Source organism: Falco punctatus (genome assembly GCF_963210335.1).
Source record: "Falco punctatus genome assembly, chromosome: 9".
Classification (NCBI taxonomy): domain Eukaryota; kingdom Metazoa; phylum Chordata; class Aves; order Falconiformes; family Falconidae; genus Falco; species Falco punctatus.
The window spans coordinates 21,935,635-21,955,712 of record NC_137589.1 but is presented as its reverse complement, the minus strand read 5'-3'; the positions used below and the strand labels follow the sequence as shown (position 1 = coordinate 21,955,712).

General features: G+C 38.3%; 1 protein-coding gene across 6 annotated transcripts in view; it reads right to left on the bottom strand.

Annotated features, from left to right (window-relative positions):
- The window catches only part of PCDH15 (protocadherin related 15), an 878,455-nt gene that overhangs the window by 182,780 nt on the left and 675,597 nt on the right, over window positions 1–20,078 (bottom strand). For all 6 annotated transcript variants that reach the window (XM_080401549.1, XM_080401544.1, XM_080401545.1 and 3 more), the window contains 2 exons: window positions 17,781–17,860; window positions 11,595–11,688 (listed from right to left, as the gene is read on the bottom strand). In XM_080401549.1, the coding sequence (XP_080257675.1) occupies window positions 11,595–11,688; window positions 17,781–17,860 (174 nt within the window). The remainder of the gene's footprint in view (window positions 1–11,594; window positions 11,689–17,780; window positions 17,861–20,078) is intronic.

Here is a 20,078-nt window from a genome sequence, read left to right as displayed (position 1 = left end):
CCTGGCTGGTGCATTTGCACAGTGTCCCATGTATTCACTGAAATGTGACCTGTGCTAGCAGGCTTCCTTTAGCAATCCCTCTTGATACCAGCACAGCAAAGAACAGATAGCAAACATACACAAGTAGCATAAATAATACCCGTGCACAACACAGCTCCTTCAGAGTGAGAATTTTTCTATGGTTTTTGTATGGAGGCAAATGCAGAAAACAGATCTGTTCCACAATAAGCTCCACAGAATAACTATTTAATACTTAAAAAGTAATGAATACTGAGTATTTTGAAGCAAACAAACAAAAAGAGGCTTGCAGGCTGGCTTCTTATATTTGCTTAGTTATTTGCTAATTGCTTCTGAAACTGCCATTCCCACATTCAATTTATATAAGGAAAATGTACTTTACAATTTATGCACCCTTGTTAATGCAAAACACACTCCAGAACATTTCCTCTGATGAGCGACGTGCACTGAATGTAAATCAATATTCCGAACCTAACGTGATTCCACAGAATACAGGGTGTAATAAAACCTCTTAGATTTAATAAACTGAGAGAAATATGGCATAAAAAACATCGGCTTAAGACAGTGAGTAATTCTTATTTTGAAAAAAATCTCTTTTCCATTCAAGAAAATTTTAAAGGGATGTGTCTGATAATCTGCAGTGTGTTTACATCTGATGATGCTGAAGCAACCCACAGCAGCTCTCAGAACAGCTGTCAAAACACGCCTTAGCATCTGATAACTTCTGAATCAAAAAATTACTGTTCTGAGCTACTCACAGGTCTAAGTCTTGTACATAAGTGCATGCCAACAGGAGGGGCTCATGTACTTTAGATAAACATAGCAACACGTTGTAAGGAACTCTTAGGAGCACTTCTCCTCAACAATAGTGTTTTTTCTAAAGCCAAGCAACTCTTTGCCCTGGAACTGTGCTATTAACAACATGACCCTGCAGCAATACTTTTACAAAAATACTTGAACAAAAAAGAGAACTTTTTTTCTTTTTAAGCCTTCTTGAAACCCAACTGTTATAATAGTATTAGAAATACTGAGCTTACTGAAATACTGGAATAAATCTAGAAGGAGTCATCTGAAGTTTCAAAGGAGACTCTGATTTCACCTAAGAGGAGACAGTCAAGGCAGCAGGGAAGGCTGAGCTCAGCTTAATACAACCTGGATTTTAAGATTAATTTTAAACTACTTTTTAACACTTTTACCAATGATGTAGAGGAGGTAATGAAGTACACTCTCCTCAAGTTTGCAGGTGACACCAAACTGGAGGAAACAGTCAATATGCTGGAGGCAGGGCTGCCATTCAGAAGGACCTCAGTCAGCTGAGAAATGGGCCAACAGGAACCCTATGAAATTCAGCAAGGATGAATGCGCAGTCCTGCCCATGGGAAGGAAAAGCCCCTCACAGGGATCTGGGCCAAGGCCTGTCTAGTCAGAAGCATCTCTGCAGGAAAGGCCTGTGAGTGCTGGCAAACAGCGAGTGGAGCAGGAGCAGCTGTGTGCCCTGGCAGCAACACAGGGCAGCAGCTCACGGGCTGTATGGACAGGGGACCTGCCTGGAGTCCAAGGAAAGGATTATCCCCTCTACTCAGCCCTCAGAAGACCACACCTAGATAATTAGGTAGTGTCAGGAGAGAAAACAAGTGTAAACTGTAACAAGAGAGGCTCAGACTGGACGTAAGGAATAGCTTCTCCCCATGAGGACAATGACAGCATTTCAGCATGGTGACGCAAAAGGGTTTTCTATAAACTGTGCTCTAGCTTGCCTTCACATTGCAGACAGGTACTGGGAACCTGGTCTCAACAGCCCCTGCATAAGAACAGAAAGAATCAAGTTTTTGATGACTTTGTATCATTAGAAATGGGCTACCTGAAATATGCAATAAATCAGTTACCAGCCTGACTTGTGTATGTGAACGGTGAAAGCCGCCTTGAGTTATTCTACAGGTTAATTCTGTAATGTAGGATGGAACTTGTCACTGATGTTGAGGGATTCCAGGTCAGACTAACCCCCAAGACTAATGAGAACTGGAAAAATTTAAGAGTGTTTGCTTGGCTTAGTTTTGCAAGAAAAAAAGAAAGTTTGTGAGGATTTTATAAGAAGGGAGAGAGGAAGGTAGGAGAAGAGACATTTGGAATTGTTTCACAAGTCTTCTGTTATCTAAGAATTTTTCGTATTTTTCAGATTGATGGCAATACTTTTACTCATCCTAAGCATTCTGCCTTATCTGCCAGCTGACACAGCCACATGGGATAGTGCTCCACTTGTTACCAAGTCTCCAGTCACACTTAAATTTTCACTTATAAATTAAAAAAGTAGTATTTTGCAAAGGAATAATATTTTGAGATGCCAAATGGGAGAATTATTTTATAAAATTAAGTTCTCTGTTCTTTCTAAACTTCCATGGGTACTGAAATAAGTTCCTGTAATAACATCAACACTTCAAATAATCCTCATTTTTATATTAGGCACAATTTACCAAACTATAAAAAGTGGATGAATTCAGTGGCAGGATCACCAAGAGAAGCATTCAAAATGAACTCTGGGTTAGCAGCCATGCCCAGTGTTCTCTTCCATTAAATCGAAATGACAAACTCTAAAATGGAGAAACAATATGGGAATACTCAAAAATCTTGCTATTTCATCTGAATACAGGCAATATCCGTTATCCCACTGATGGAACAATGCCAACCTTTTACACAAAATGGTAGTCTGTTGGCTACCTTTATTTCTTTGAGATGCATAGAGCAGCAGTTCTGCCATTAATGTCAGAAATGGCTATAATCACAGATTATTAAATAAAATCAACATTTTTGTATCCCCATTAGATGGCTCCAAAGACTTACTTGAGCTCTCTGCAAGCCACAGCTTAAGACTGATGTGCTATTCTGAAATAGCCTTTATTAGACAACTATTATAAATTACTGTGGCTTATTCAGAACTGCAGCGTGGAGCACTATTGGTAACTTCATGATCATCCATCTTGTGGATAACGTAAAAAGTCACCAGCAACACTAAAATCACATAGATTAAATAATCATTGCTTAGAAGTTATGTTCAGGGCTAGCTATAACCTCTTTTCAGTCTGTCACTGCAACAGAAAACATGAAAGCAAGTAGACTGTGGGTCATACCCTTTCTTACAGCAGCTAGTAACTACATGGGACACTACCCTACAGGTGAGATGGACCACAGGTAGCAAATACATGCTTTGGGGATAAAAAGTGCACTGCAAGGAGGACAGAAGTAAACATACTGCAAAAGGGTCACTATATTTTGTGTGATGCTCAGTTTCTTGTATCGTTAGAGAAGCCTACCATTTCTTGTTACCATTTTCAACTGCAGGTAGCAGTGGCTGCCTGAAATCGCTTCTACTGTCACATAACCCCCACTTCATTTCCTAGGTCACTAGATTAAATTCTTCAGCCAAGGAAACCTTCAGCACATAGACAGAGAAGTGGTGAGGCTTTTAACTTTGTCACAACCCATTACATTGAAATTTTTCAGTCAATAATGAAGAGCATGAGGAGCTCTAAGAGTATTCTTGCCTCTGACTATCAAAGCAGAGAAAATTATATTCAAAAGACAAGTTCCAGTTTGGTGCCCATTTACTTCTGCAAAGCCAGCTTTCTTGTTTTGTTGTGCAGTGGGGGGGAAGATAGCTGCATTATATATCTCATAGCCTCAAGATTCAAAGAAAGATTTATTCTCTCTTCATTCACTGGTTCTCACACTAAACAGTGCAACATGTATCTGGAACCTATGTCCCAGCTCCCCACAACATTATTGTCCTCTTTGCTTGGCTCTAGTCTTATACCACTGCAAGGTGACTTGCATATGGCAGAGTAAAATTAAGTCAATGTTTAGAACTATGAGCAGCAGGAAGCAGATTTTTCCTTGCAAAGCTTGGGGAAAACAAATAGAGAAATAGCTGTTTGAAGAAAAGATGTTTGAAGAAAATCACCTGCAGGTAGAATCTTTCAGTTTGCCCCCTTGATTGTATACAGGCTATTTTGTTCATTACATACTTGAAAATGAAAGCAAACAGTTTCACAAATTTCTTAAGGAATTATGTAAAGTTGCAATGCTTTGTAGAGGATGCTAGAAGAGACAGTAAACCAGCACTCTCTCATGAACAGAGTGGCTGTTTTGCTAAAGCTCTTGACATACGTTTAATTGCCACTAAAAGTCTTTAAACAAACTTGAGTAGGTCCCCAAAGTAATGAAAGAGAGACCTAATTCACAACTGGTTTTGTGCATCAACTGAATGGATACTCCTCTTGCAAATACCAAGATAATACAGTAAGGATTAAAAAAACTGCCTTGACTCTTTTAAAACTAGGCATTTCTACAAAAGATTCGTCAAGTATGGCTTGGAAAGGAGTGTTGAAGCTATTGCTGGAAATTCATGCAGGGAAAAAAGCATTACAGCCTCAGATCAGGCATTTCCTATTTATTACTGAAGCAAACCGTGTTTACTTCTCTTTTATAATAAATGTTAAGTCAAACAAAAGATCAACAGCTGCAATTTATAGCTTTCTTAGGGCCACTAAAATAGTTCTTACATATATAATTCTTCCCTAAGCAATAAATGTAACGTTTACATTGCCTCCACAAATATCTTTTGTCCTAAGAATGCCAGGCCCTGATAAATGTTACAGATGATAAATTTGAAGGAAATTTCACTTGTGACTTATTTTATTTGTACCCAGCCATTTAAATTGAAGTCGGGAATTGATGAGAGCATTTATGCCTTAGAGAGGAAACATTCTTAGCTCTGATGTCAAGCAGGTTTATTAATTTAGACAAATGCTATCATCTCTAGATATAACTAGCTTACAAATAATTATATTTGCAAATGGGGCAAAGTCCAAGGCCTTATTGGATCAAAAAAGAAAGTGTAAATAACGCTTCTGATCTACATATCAGGGCTTACCTATATTCCATTCAAGAACACTATACTTAAATAATGATATCCAAAATAATAGCTATTCTTTATCAAACAGGGAAAACAGCTGCTCAGATCTCAAAATACTGGGAGTGACAAGTACCAGAATAAAATATACGTGAATTATATAACAGGTAAATTGCTATGCTGTCCAAGCTCAGTGCTCCAGGAGAGTGATAGCCTGAAGAGTGATGTTGCTAATGGGAATGTAATATTTATTGGTAACGGACGGGGACAATAAAGTGCCAAATTCGAAAAAAGTGATGGGTAAATACGCACAACTGTTTAGGGCTTTGTTCACTAACCTTTTTGAATGCACAGAAGCTGCATAACCACAACAACAATGTCCACCGGGCCATGGGGAAGGGGGAGCGTGTTATTTTTTTCTGGTCTGTCCCTATCAGCAAGGCTGCAAGCCTCAGGTATTTTCAGACCTTGTTTCCTTCCAGTGTAGGGCATGAGAACTTTAAAAGCAGTTTCTACCAACCCTCTCCCTCTACACCTCTCCAAGTTAGAAAGAAGAAATGGCCAGCTGGACTGCAAAGAAACTTAGGAGAGAAGAGACTGAGGCTGAAGGGAAAGACAAGGCTGGAGCCTGTCAATAATTACACTAATGAAAATAGATCAGAAAAAGCCTGGGGAGGACACAAAGATAAAAGCTGTCAATCACACAAAAATAAATCCCCAAAAACTAAGACCTCACACATTCAAAAAGAAAATCCAGAAGATGAGAACTTCAGTGGTAAAGGAAGAGAAAATCATGTACACATTCAAGAAATGCCCTTGACAAACACATGGGACTGACTGGATAGATCTCCATGTCATGCCGGTCACCAGCCCTGTGACCTCCCAGGCTCCAACCCTACATATCTATTTGTAGAGGAGAGAGAGTATTGATCTGCTGTCCAAGCAGCCAAAAAGCATCTCAATAGCATAGGATCAAAACATTACTGTTCCTACAGGATGAACCAGCAGCAGCTGGTAGCTTATATCCCAAGCTATATAGCTCAGGCTAGACAACCCAAATTTAGAGCACACTTTGTGCTACGCATCACCTAATATAGTTGGAGGCTAAAGTACGAAAGAGGCTACATTTGTCATGCAGCTGGCCAGAGACAAAGCTGTGGAAAAATGGGTCTGCATCTAAACTAAAAGCTCAGGATTCAGTGTCTTAATTGCAAATGGATAAAGCTGTGGCATCTCTACCAAGGTCTTTATATCATAAACCAAACCTGAGAACTTAAAAACAGGTAAGGAACAATGGCTCCCAGAGCCTTCAGCTGCAATTCTCCTAGCAGTCTTGCATAGTTTACCTATTTGATCAGAACTAGAGACTTCACTGATGTGATAAAAAGAGCAGAGGTTTCTTCTAATCTACGAAGAAAGGCACACTCAGCTAGAGAGGGGTCTGGGGCAAGGAGCTTCTGGGGCAAGTGCATCTGCTCTTGAGCTCTCTAACTTCGCACAAACAGTGCTGACTGAAAAGCAGTCTGCCCATCTTACATTTTCCAGTCTAACTAGAATTCACAACCAAGGTATTTACTATCATGACTGTGATATTACTTAATATACACAATAACAAAATTTATACTCAATGTTACACTATACATCACTGTTATTGTGAACTCTGCTGCAAGATCTATTGTAACATAGTTCTACTTAAGCTTTTTTTATTTATTATTATTTATTTTAGGATACAAAAAGCTTCAATAATCCTTGATGCAGAACTGTTTCTCACCCTAAAATAAACTCAGTTTTCAAAACAGTACTACAATCTGCTCAAAATCTTTGTTTTAAAAATGTGATCAATCTGTTTCTTTATGAGGATTACTTAAATCACCCCTTCCCTGTTAGCAATTGAAATCAGTCTTTATAGGGAATATTATCCATGCAATGCAAGCAGACAAAGTTGCACAAACACTGGAAGTTTGGGAGTCTCCTGAAGCTCACCCTAGAAAAAGCTGGGGCATGGAGAAAGCCTTCTGTCACAGAAAATGAGATCTGGCAGGACAAATTCCTCTTGTGCAAACCGAGATTTACAGATCAGTAAAAATTTTAAGGCTTTCTCATACAAAGTACATAACTTGTCAGCAAAATAGTAACAGGCAGTGCTTCTTTCTAGTTGCAGTTTGTATGGTTGAAAAGGAAATAATTAGAGGAGTTCTTTTAGATGACGAAGTACAAAATCATTTATCTGTTTATACTGTTCCTTTCCATCTATTTAAGAACTATTCCTTCCCACTGCACCCGACAGATCAAAATAAATGCACTACATTAAGGTAGTAATAAGGTTCCACAGTATGAACAGGCTGCATTGATTTTAAAATTTTTTGGCAATCTTGTTTTACTGAGTACAAAACCACCAGTAAAATAGAAGCCTTTTTCAATACAAGCATTTTTGTACACAAAATCTCAGTGCAATGTTTACTGAAAGAGGCATACATGCTTTATTTTTGATAGATAATGGAGCTGATGTGGAGCAGATACAGGTAATATTTACAGGAGTAACAGAACATTTACTGTAATTAATTAAATCTCTGTACATTATTCAAGTAGGAAATCTCTGTTTAAATTACCTTGATCTAGTTCTACCTGTTGCTCTAAGGAAGGTAATTAGTTCAAGTGTCATGGGAGATAGATGGTCTAAAATTATTAATGATCTTCTAAGATGACTGAAATATTGAAGTCTAACTTACATGATGAAACACAATACATGGAAATAAGGCTACTTATGGCTCTCTGGGTGGATGAATACCCTCCTGAAATGCTGGTCTGCTCTGATGAAGAATGAGACACTAATATGAAGTATGGCATGGTATTTGTGTCTACACAAAGCACACCGGTGTGCCTCACGGCCCCTGGGACAGAGACACTATTAGGCTGCCCTGGTCTGACTCATCATCTAGGATCACAAATACAATGGTATTTATCCTGCTTTCATGTAAAGCCTGAGGCAATTATTTAGCTAGATCATAAGGTGAGCTTACACTAGTTTTCAACTGTTGATCCTTCTAAAAGCATTGTTGTGACTGAGAAACTACCATGACCTTCTGTGAAACACCATACTTCTCCATACTGTAGCCAGGAATATAGTTTTCAGAGTTTCTAAATTCTACGCCCCACTGATTTAATCTCCTGTACTGAGTAACTGCAAATCCATGAATGTTTTAGCCACATTTAAAGGTTAAATATTGCAGCATCTCACTTCTTTGCATCAGACTTCAGAGTGAAATTCAGAATCCAGTGCTGTGTACCCAGAACTACATACAGAAAGCACACCAAAAAAAAATAAATAATCAAAATGTTTTAAAAAAAGCCAATTCAGTCTGTGCAGTCAGCACCCAGCTGCTCTGGGCCAGCTCAGCCCACCAAGACAAGTTTTCTTGCAGATGCCTTTCTAAAGGTTGTCTGATGGTCCTGTGTCTTGTCAGGAAACATGGCCCCAAACCATTTTGGGGCCTGCAATGCTAAAATTATTCCCATTTTTTCATGAAAAGTTCATTGCGGAAGAAACGGGCAGAGTCTGAGATTCATGGTTTTTAGAGAAACCTTCCCAGAGCTAGGTCACCTCTGATCTGTCCTATCTAGAGAATCTCAGACTATACCCTGAACAGCAGAAATTCAAAAGAGCAGATGGACAACAGCTTCTTCTGGACTTCCAAAATAGTTTAGTGACCTGGTGATTGAGTCTTCTAAGACATACAAAAGAATCTGAACCCCTGTCAGTATTTTCCGAGTACCACAAAGTGATTGCATCAAGAGACATCAATGTCATTGCCCTTGTTCAGCCACATTAAAAAAGAAGGCTATAGCTGCCTGGGAAGTTGGGAACAGCCCCTGGATGACTGACAATTTTTAAGAGTATCTAATTACTAACTCCCACATGGCTTTATAAACAAGGCACTGAACTGTTCCGTTTTGCCAAAACTTGGGCAGAAAACACATTTCTGAAGTGCTGGGTGAATATTTTCTCGATCAGACATTTGTATTTTAGGTTTGAGTTCTGCTTAAATCACACAATACACACTAAGAGAATACAATGGAGCTTTCAGTTTTATCTATATGAATTAACTGACACATACACACTCACACAAGCCAATAATAAATAGCACAGAAGGCTTTTTCTTTTTTCTAAAAAGTCATGTATGTTTATTTCTAACTTCTCCCTCTGAAATGCAGACGTGAATTCTTGCCTTGAAATCCCATCCAAACAAACCACAATTTGTGAAAACAATTTGAGCTTGATATATTTTTCATTTGCCTATCATTTGTCTGCTCATCTACAACTAAGTCTCATTACTAAAGAAATAAAAGTATTTTCCTGACTACTCAATTAATGCATACTTAATTGTTTGTCGTGTCATATTGTTGACAGTGATGGGTGGTAGGTCATGCTATTCCAAGGTCAGAGAAAAACCACAAGCCTGTTAATGCTCCAGGTTATAACTCAGAACAACAACAACAACAACTTGGAAAGCATAGCTGAGCATTTTAAACAACCAAGAGCATTATAAGGCATGCAAAAGTGATGAAACAGTGTCAGCCAGGCCACACTACTAAATGGAAAGCTGTATTGGTTGGTGATGGCATAACTATGTCTGTATTAATTTTGATGGAATAAGCAGTCCCCAAAAGTCAAAAGGTGTCAACATGACTGTCACCACACAACATTAAGCAGTTAAATAAGCCTTGGGGCTTAGAATACAGAAACCTCAACTACTTAGTGCCATAGCAATGTTGCTAAAAGTCTCTTAGGCCCTTTATAAATGACACAGAAAAATAAACCACCAAAAATTTCAAGTGTGCAGGACCACAGACTTTCCACATGCAAAAATGTGTTCAACACACTTCACAGATGCTGGTGGGGAACAGTTAGTTTTCTCTAGAGAACACCAGGGATAAAAAGGAGGGCCAATACCATACTTTATACTGTGTATGAGTCCAATATCCCATGGGGTTTACAGCAGAGTGAAGCAGGCAGGGCACAGGCTGTCTTGGTTTCAGCTACCAGGGGCAAGAGTTTCAGTCCCTAGAACATCAGGAATCCAGTAACTCATGGGTTTAGAAAGGCAATGATTCATACCACCAGGCTTATGGGAAAGGCTCCTGCAAGAAACATTGCTCCCCAAGAGACTGGGGCTTAGGCTGCTGTACACCAAGCAGAAGGGTGATCCCATGTGGGCAGTGTCCTGCTGCCCCGTGTGCTGACCTCCAAACTCCCGGAGATACCAGAAATGGAAAGACAGATCCATTTTGGCAGGTCTCCCTGGGCCAAGAAAGACATTGGCAGGGCTGAAGATAGCAATCAGTATGCGAACACCAGTCTTTTATTTAAGTCTTCAGATTTCACAGCTGGAAGTTAAGAGATTAAAACAATTCAACCCACAGCTATAAAAAAATGGAGAGTAGTTCACAAGTAACAAAATTACAATATTAAGATGAATCACTGAAGATAACCATAACCAGATTTTTAATGGAAAAGGTGTAGGATCTGTTACAGTTACTCCATATTGTCACTGAATTGCATATAGTTTTTTGGGGAAAAAAAAGATTGAGTAAACACTGAGATGGAAGGCAAACCTTGTAAGCTGAAGACGCTAAAATTGGGAAAAGGGCATGCCACAGAAAGAATACATAAGATTTTCTTCTGCTGTTGTGAAAACAGGGTGAGCAAGGGGTCCAAACCACAGAGCTTTCATGATTGCTCCATAGCAAACTGTCAAAGATTTCTCTGTTTCAATCTCAAAGCTGAACATGGCCTCTTAGGATAGCCCAGATAATGTGGATATATTGTATTTTAGATCTGCCCTTATACACTGTAATTTTAAGGTCAGATACATAGAGACTTCTCCTCTATCTATGCTATTATTCCATAGCACAAATCCACAGCAGAACTGCTGCATTCCCACGTACCTTGCACAATCCAGCTGTGGTGAATTCCCCCTGTTGGGATTGCTTCAAGCTTTCAGAAAAACTAATTCCATTGCCTCTGCCTGATGAATAAATAATATCCTTAAATAGCCCTCCATTTTTTAATATGGAAATTGAAAATCACAATTTTGTTACACTAAACAGATGTGAGCAATAGTTTGTTAGTTAGATTGTGGCGTCGCTGCATGTCTGATCAATGCAAACATAGAAGACTTAGAAATACCTTCCAATAAAAGGTTTTTTTAAGAAAAGTGGAATGGGCACTTTTCCAGAATTTTACCTGGACAGTGCTTTCACCTGTCAAATCTGAAAAAAGTGAAATGCATTTGACTAGATAAAGTACATATCTACAATATACCTGCCCACATAACTGATCTTTAGGAGGTGAGAAGGAAGACTGCTTTTTTAATAGCACTGAGAAGAAATAGTACAAAGATGCATATATCTGAGTAACACAAAACCTTGACCGCATTGGTTCTTGTTGAAGAACAAAAAGGTGTAAGTAGCAGCAAAGTCACTTTGTTTCAAGATCGAAGGACGTTACCAAAGTGATACACAGGCTTTACCTATACAAACCTTTCTAAGATAAAGGAAAAATTGTTGCAGATGACAGCTATACTTGCTCAAGACCCATGTAACAGATACTTCAAGTGCCTAACCATGTATCATAATAGCCCATTTTCTTAAACTTTCACAGGAAACTCACCCCATCTGGTCTGCCATCCGAGGCTGTAACAATCAGAATATAGCGATCAGTGCTTTCTCTGTCCAAGGGCTTTCCTAAGGCTAGCAGTCCAGAGCTAGTAATAAAACAAAAACATAAAATGTTATCACAACAGTTTTAAGATATCTACAAGGACCTTTGTTCCACTACTTTGCATTACACAACTGTTTCCCTTTGAGCAAGTTAATACGTTTTTAGACTTTATTACAACTGAAAGCATGCTTTGGGAATGTAAAGGCTAATAAAAATGATGAGCCAATTTCTAATGCTTTCTGCTTTGATACATGTATAAATTGGGATTAAAATATCAACCTAGTGATCTACAGGATTCTATAAAAGATAGACTTACACTGAAAACGTGACCCTAATTTGTTAGAAAGCTGCACTGCTGTAATAAAGGAGAAGAGAGAATCACAAGCAGTCTATTAATCACAGAGGAGTCCCGATACCAAACAGGATTGCAGCAGTGAACTTTGGGAGTACAACATGCATAGTCTTAAGTATGAGTCTCCTCAAAGTTTTATAGGGATAGGTTACTAAACTGCGCATCATGTAATTTCAATAAAAGTGCTGTAATAAGCTAACGCCTTTTCAGTGCAAGCACAGATATACCACATTTCCTAATAATAAAGTATTAATATAGGCACAAATGTTGTGGAAAATTAATCAGGATATTGTGATTATTGATGCCCACTTTAAAAAGATGATGAATGAAGGGCTATTAAGCAGCTGCTTACAGAAAGAATAAAACAAATACATGTTACAAAAATCCTCTTTGAAAGCATTACAAATTCCTGTAATAGCTGACAAATAAAATAATTAGGATTTTTTCTTTATGATTATTTCATTTCCTTATGCAGAAGTCTGGAAGCCACCTGGAGGTGTGCTATAGCAACACAGCAACAAGATCCCACCTTGGACTCATTAATTTTACATTAGGAAGCATTAGAAAAGTACTGTTGAGTCGACAATCCTAAGCAAGCTAAACTCTGCTTACCTGAACTGGTACAATACTGCTGTGACCAGCCCTAAAGCTCTGCATTTCATTTATAGGGTTTTGGCATCTACTGGAACCTGGTCATGTATGTAACAAATTGACACCTCTTAAACACCACCCAATCCATAGGCTATTCAAGTAATATGCACCAACAAACATGGATCCAGGATGACATTTACCCTCTTGTTGCATGGCTAAGCAGCTTCTCCCATGAAACTCCACCAAACATGTTATGGTCAGCTTGCAACATTTCAGGAAAAGTGTAACAGCATGTAATTTTGCAGCACAAAATCCACACAAGCTACCATCTTGGTATGCTGTGACTTTTCACGTGTTATTCCATTTTTAATTGGCATATCAGACACAAGGATTTGTCAGACACAGCTATAAATTTTACTGTTTGAACCTACGTTTTACATTCATGACCCAGAACCTAAACACTCACTTCTTCAAAAAAAGATTTTATGAAAACAACAACAAAAAAAAAGGCAAAGCCAAAATAAAAGTCCCACTAAACTATGAGATCTCATTAGCTGTACTTCTTCAGAACGCTTGGATGTATATGATCTATAACTAGTGATGTTTTTTCCCTAGACTATAAATTTCTGTAGAGCTTCTGCTGTAACTTCTTACTCTCGGAGAAGACCTCAGAAACTGGTTCCAGGCCAAGACTTTTTACAGTGTTGTTTTCAGCAGAGACAAATACCAACACTTACTGGCAAGCTGTTACTGCAAGCAGTTTCTTCAAATAAATACTACAGAAATAGGTGAAAACCGTGAGTGGGAGCATAATTCTCCTGTAGGACTGAAAGCTTGGTAGACAAAACAATATTCAAACTCAGCAATCAAAGAAAAGAATATTTCTGGAGATGCTACATGCAACGTCCCACTGTTACACAACTATAACATAGGCACGTTTCATGTCCGGCTTCCTCAAAAAAAGGAAAAGCTAGCAACTTCTTTGTACCTAAAAAACCTTCTGGAGGTTGGTAAAAAACAATGGGACACACACGTGTTGTGTATAGTTTTGTAACCCAGTGAATATGGAGCTGACATGTCCTGTCCTAAGCCACAAGTGCTCTGCCAAGCTACAACAGGGCCTCAGGACCTGCCACACTTCTTTGCACGGACTTGCCTCAGCCTGCTCCAAGGTTGATTTTAGCTTTAAACAGCAGTTCTCTAATGAGCAGGTACCCGATACAAATACAGTTTTAGCTTTTGCTTCCTTCTCTACAATTTTGTAGTGTGGTGCCTATCTTTTATATATACATATATTTTTTAACGAAGAGGTAGCTATAACTTGGTTATTGTGCAGAGTGAACTACGTGTGCAGCAGTACAGGCACAGCCTCTAGCATAGTGAATATTCAGGCACAGGATGACACCAGAGGGCCTAGGCTACAAACACTTCACCATTGGCCTACTATTTATAAAGAAACACAACCTTAGGAGCTGCCCAAAACCAGTCTGGGGTCACAAAGAAAAACAAGTATCCATTTATGCAAAGCACCCCACATGCAGTAAGTTCAGATGTAAAATGGACTTGCACACAGACAGGAAGAAAAAAGCACGGTACAGAGTGTGTCAGATGTAAATATGACTCAAGATGGACCCTAGAGTGAGGAGAATGAAACCTTCAGTATCATACTCCTCCTCCCAGGGCAGGACTTCAGGTGCTGAAGACTCAGCACAGACCCTTGCTCCAGAGAAAATTATTGCCCTGAATGACCCCAAAGGGAAAGTGAAAGGGTTAAGCACAACACCAGAGCAAGGGACAGACCCTAGAATGTTTATGCATACATTTATATATGTTTTTACATAAACTCATATATATAGTATACAGTGATATAAATGTAGCTATATATATGGCTATAGTGATACATATTGATAGTGATATTAAAATACATGTGTATGTATACATATGTATGATTATACATATATAAATGTTAAAATTACACATATACAGAAAATAATTTGCATTACACATATTTTATATTTACATAACACACACATACTAAAACATACCTATATTTGCTATTTTAGTTGTTTGCATTAGTGTCATAACAGGACTATTAAGTCTTTTGATTAGACTATTAATAATTAGAGTACCAGTAAAATCTTAGCATTGCCTACATACATGACCCACAAGAAGGCAATGAGTGTAGAAGTGGTAGGGTTTCTAGCAACCTATCCTGTAATTTGTGTGAGACAAATTAATAACACTGCTTATCTCACTGTAGACTCATATACTCTCTTCTGCTAAGGAATATACAGCTGAGCTCAATTAATATTTTTGTTGTATTACTAAAGACCATTCAACTTCTAAACTAACCGTTTTGTAGTTTATAAATAGCAGACAGTGAAACAGTAGTGACACTCCTGAGAAAGGCATTAGTTTCCTTTGAGCTGTAGGAAAGTCAGATATATTATTAACTGACTGGAAATACTAAATCATGCTCTGTATTTTAGTAATTCTCTTATTTCCAAGTGTTTCTGCAAGTCAATTAGCTATCATAATAGATCATCTATATTTTCCAGCATTTGTTCAAGACACTGCAGTGAAATACAAACAGAAGAATTTTTTAGGAAAGGGACAGTGAATAGAACATAATACTTACATAGTAAAGTATTATTTCACACACACAAAAATCAAAGTGGAGCTAAGAACAAATTATTGACAACAAATACTGCTTTACTAACACTGACCTTTAGCCATATGTATCCATTTAATTTCTCCAACATTTTTGGACTATCATATTGCCTTTTTTATCTCTTCCTTCCTACCGCTTGAACACTCACAATCTACAGTCTCCATTTCAGTACATGAACATCATTCAAGAGACAGACTAATTTATAAAAACTACTGTGTTTTACTCAAGGATTCAGAGGTACTTACATTCATTTAATACCCCAGGTTTTAATCATCACCTTCCCTGGGGAACATAAGAAGGTACTGAATTACTACCGATTGTGCTCAGGTATTGCCAAAGAAGAAAGAACAAAACCATCTCACATCCTCAGATAGAGAATAAAAGAGATCTAGTAGGTAGATGTAAAACTGGTAATTTTCAGTACTCGTGTCACACAGGGATTAACTGATAGGCTCCAGGATGCAAGAAAATAATCCAGATGAGAAAAAGGAAAAGAATCATGTTAATGGTCTCTGCCTTAGCCTTAAAGTATCTAAAAATGTATTTATGAAACATTGAGATAAATTACCGCAGCCTTAACATGCCACTCACATTAACTATATGCCTTGTTTAACAGTAATCCTACTTTAATTTCTTATCGAGACATTTCAACATCTAGAAAAAAAAACGTGCAAAAGGCTGAAAAAAACTTTGCACAATTTCCAAAAAAACAGATGCAAGGAGAGCAGGAAGGAGAAAACACTTCAAAGAGCTCTTCTTGTTACTAAGAGGCAACAGATCAAAAAAAAGACAAACACTAGCCTAAGTTTGTGCTGAAACCCTTAATGAGGTGTGATGTTCAGACGCATGAGGGGGGGACATGAGGCTGGCATGTGTGTGTTGGGGGGTGTCAGGCTGCCCGTGATGGGCCCTAGGGGCTGGGTGGGATCAAGGAGGGTTCCCAGCCACCCCTGACAGGCCCTGGAAGGTGACACCTGCAACTGCTGCAAGACTGCTTGTGAACGCACAAGGGTGGTGCTGTGTCTGCAGCCTTCAGAGAAGGCACCAGATTTCTTAATTGTTTTCAGACTGAATTCACAGCTGTGAATTCACCTGCCACCTTTAACATCTTGACTTCTGAGTATTGCCACCCTTTTTACATCCAAAGCTGGACAATACAGAAACTGCCTAGGATCTGACTTTGAGAATACCTTCACACCACAGGTTTGGCAGGCCAGGAGTTGTCCTGAATTTGCATGCTTTTTTTAAGTTTCTTTGGCATGGAGAACTTTCAGGATTTTTATGGTGGGATGTGAACAGTGCTGTGATAAGCACAAACTACACAAAACAATTACCTACTGAGTAGCCCCCTTTTCAGAGGTTCTCTCACATAGCCAGGCACACTCTTCATTATTCAACTTCCAAAGGTCACAGAGTAGGTCAGACCGACCAAGCTTCTCTGTGTTAAGGGGAGGATTGCTAGCATTGCTTGTGCAGAAAACCCTGCAAATCCACGCTGTTCTGGAGCTATGAGGAGCTATGACTCCCAAAACTTCCTCTGAGCTGGTAAACAAAGCACACCTTCCCTGATTTGCATGGAAAACTCCAGCACTAAGCAATGAATAAAAACAGCAGCCCAACACAATTTCCTGATCTTGCCAGCTCAGTGAAACAGTCTCCTCTCTCTAAACTGTCCCTTTCCTTGCCTAACAAGTCTTTATTATTAAAGGGCCCATCAATCCTGGTGGATAACATCAGCAGCATCTCTTGGGATTGTCAAGGCTTTTTTCATATTGTTTCCTAAGTGATTTTATTCTCCATGTATGGGAGATTCATCACAGTGAGTGATCTAAAGCTTACTCAGAACATACAGACCTGTTTCTGTACAATCTGTCCCACGCACCAAATTAGAACAATTTTTTGCAATTACACCTGCACCAACAACAAATAAGAACCAAGTTACTTTTGTACCATCACCTACCACAGGGAGTCAGCTCACCACCCTCCCTCCTTCCTATGAAGAAAAAAGATACTTTGGAGTGTAAATAATAGCTGCTTGGGTAAAGTAAAGAAGGGGGTGATGAGACAGGCACAGACCTAACTGGTGCTTATAATTTCATAATGTACCCTTGGTTTCTAACTCTATTTAAGTTGGTATTCAATTAAAGGAAAAGAATAATGCTCAAAAGACTTTCCACTACAGACTAAAACACTTGAAGGCAGGAAACTAAAGCAAAAAATGTCCCTGCCATTAGTCAGAAGCTGACAAGTATAACGTTTTTAATTAATCTCTGGTCACTCTTTTAAATAGCATGTTTCCACCTCAGTGAGTTTCACCTACTAAAATGTTTAAAATAAATAAATATTAATTTGTGAAAAACTCCAGAGTACAGTATCATTCACAGAGCTCTCATTAACATCTAAGAGCCAATCTATGGAACAGCTGAATATGTCTGATTACAAGTCTTTGGTTTTGCTCTCAGCCCACATATTCACTTGACTGAAAAGTTACAAGTCTGTTTTCTAAGGGTTTTCCACTTACCTTTGAGAGAGATTAAAAACTTGTTGAGGATCTCCATTCTGAATGAGGTATCTTACAGGGTCACCCTCTCTATCAAAAGCCTTTAGGAAAAAAGGGGATAAAATTAAGTCAGTTATGAAGCTTTCTTTTCTTTCCTTCACTTGACAAAATGGAAAATTAACTCCATAAGTTTTATTGAAGTTATCTACAGGAATGACATCAATCTCTCTATTTCTAAGGCAAGAGTGGTAATTACAGATGTTCTACTTAAGATAAAGCTGTAGCACATCAGAATTCTTATGCTACAGAGAAACGACAATATCCTGAATACAGACTTTCAAATTGCTACTACATATATACACACAGCATCACAAGTATGAAATTCAGGCTTTATTCAAGTACTTTTATTTTTGTGCAGCTATAGGCTGATTAGACTGAACTTCTTGTTTCCTTTGTTCCTATTCTTCATTTCCACTTCTTATCCTGTTTCTTCTTTCTGTTAGTTTACCAGAACCTCATTCCTTTCCCTGATGCTCCACTGAGCAGCGTAGACACTGCAGCATTCACCCTCCACAATAATTTGCTTTTGGGAGGATGAAGATCAGGATAAGATCTTCAAAAAGAGCTAATAAAGGCATCAAAACAAATATATTCTACCTACTAGATGACAAAAATGCTTTTCAGAAGTTAGGTAAACTCTTTCGAAGTTAAGCTTTGGCTACGCTATTTCCAAAAATGGCCATAAATATGCCATGTAATTGTTACTTTTTTTTGTCAGATGTACACACATCTTTTCCCTCAAAAGAGCGTAAAGTGTTTTTCAGAGAAAATATTGTCTACCGAACTGTCTCCCAAACTGTCTCACGGTTACAACAATTTAGCATTCAAAATCCAAAGTGATTAAGCACATTATCACGGGGGAAAAAAAGAAGAAAAGATACTGCTATGAAAATTGTAAGGCAGCCAACCAACAAGATCAAAGAAAGGCAGGATTTACTAGGAGACAGGTGAAAATAAAAAAGAAGATAAGGAAAGAGTTTTTCTGTTTCACATTTTTCAAGAACCATCCTTTTTCTTATCTATTCCCTGTAAGCGTTTGCTGGAGACTACAGTCAAGGACTGGTTATCTTTAGATTGACCACCTAAAAAGCAGCTCTTAAAAAATAAAGTGAAAAAAGAAACAGCAACACCACCCCCTGCCAAATTAAGAACAGAAGCACAAACTATTCCAGTGTGCAGACAGAACAGGGAATCTAGTAAGAAACCAACTTGCCTTAACCAAAGGAAGCATACAGAAACTATGGCTAAGTCAGATGATGGGGACTTGTATAAAGAAAAAGCAAGCACAACTATCTATATGAGGACAAAGTCAGAAGAAGTTGAGGTAAAACTGTAATAGAAGCAAAAAAGAATACAAAGAGGGACAAAGAAATGTTTAAATTAAAAAGGAAACTTGAGGAGCGTGGTACCTTGCCACCGTATAAAAGCAGAAAGGATGATGTTGAGAATGTCAAAGAGCTAAATAACAGTTCTTGTATTTCAGCTTCAATCAAGCAGCAAACAAAATTAACTGTGGCAACAAAGGGGTAAATTCTCAGATGAGAACTGGGAAAGAATAAGGCAAAGAATATGTACATAAATAGAGCACCTTTAAATCATCTGCTGAAATTAAAGCCTGATGAAATTCATTGTAATGTATAAAACCACCGACTAAAGCAAACTCAAAGCCATTAGCAGTTTTCTTTGAAAACTCACAGAGGACAAACATGCTGAAGGGCAAACAAAAGGTACATCTTTCACAGAGGAATGAGCCAGGAAATCACAGACCAGACAGGTAGAGCTCAGTTGCCAGAAAACCACAAATAATCAGATTATTTGTAAGTACCTGTGATGACAATATGGAGATGGATAACACAAAGCTAAATTTCTCAAAAACAAAGTATGCCAAAGCAATCTAATCTTCTTTTACAACAGGACAACAGGTCTTGTAAATAGGGAAAAAGCTGTGTGTGTAATAATGTATCTTAGCCATAGTAAGGCTTTCATACTGCTTTATGTGACATTTTCACAAACAAGTTTAGACAACATGGTCTCCAAATGGAAGACAGGATTAAGCAAGAAAAAAACGGACCATAAAAATCAAGGTCAGACAGCAGTGGATAGCGTTTTGTATTGACTAAATTCTGTAAAGGTGTGTATGTTTCTCCCAATACCAATCAATATTTTCATTAACAACATCAGTGACAGAACAGGAAATTTGTTTATAAAATCCATGTATGGCACCGAGTGACAGGAAGTGCCAGCACATTAGAGGGTATG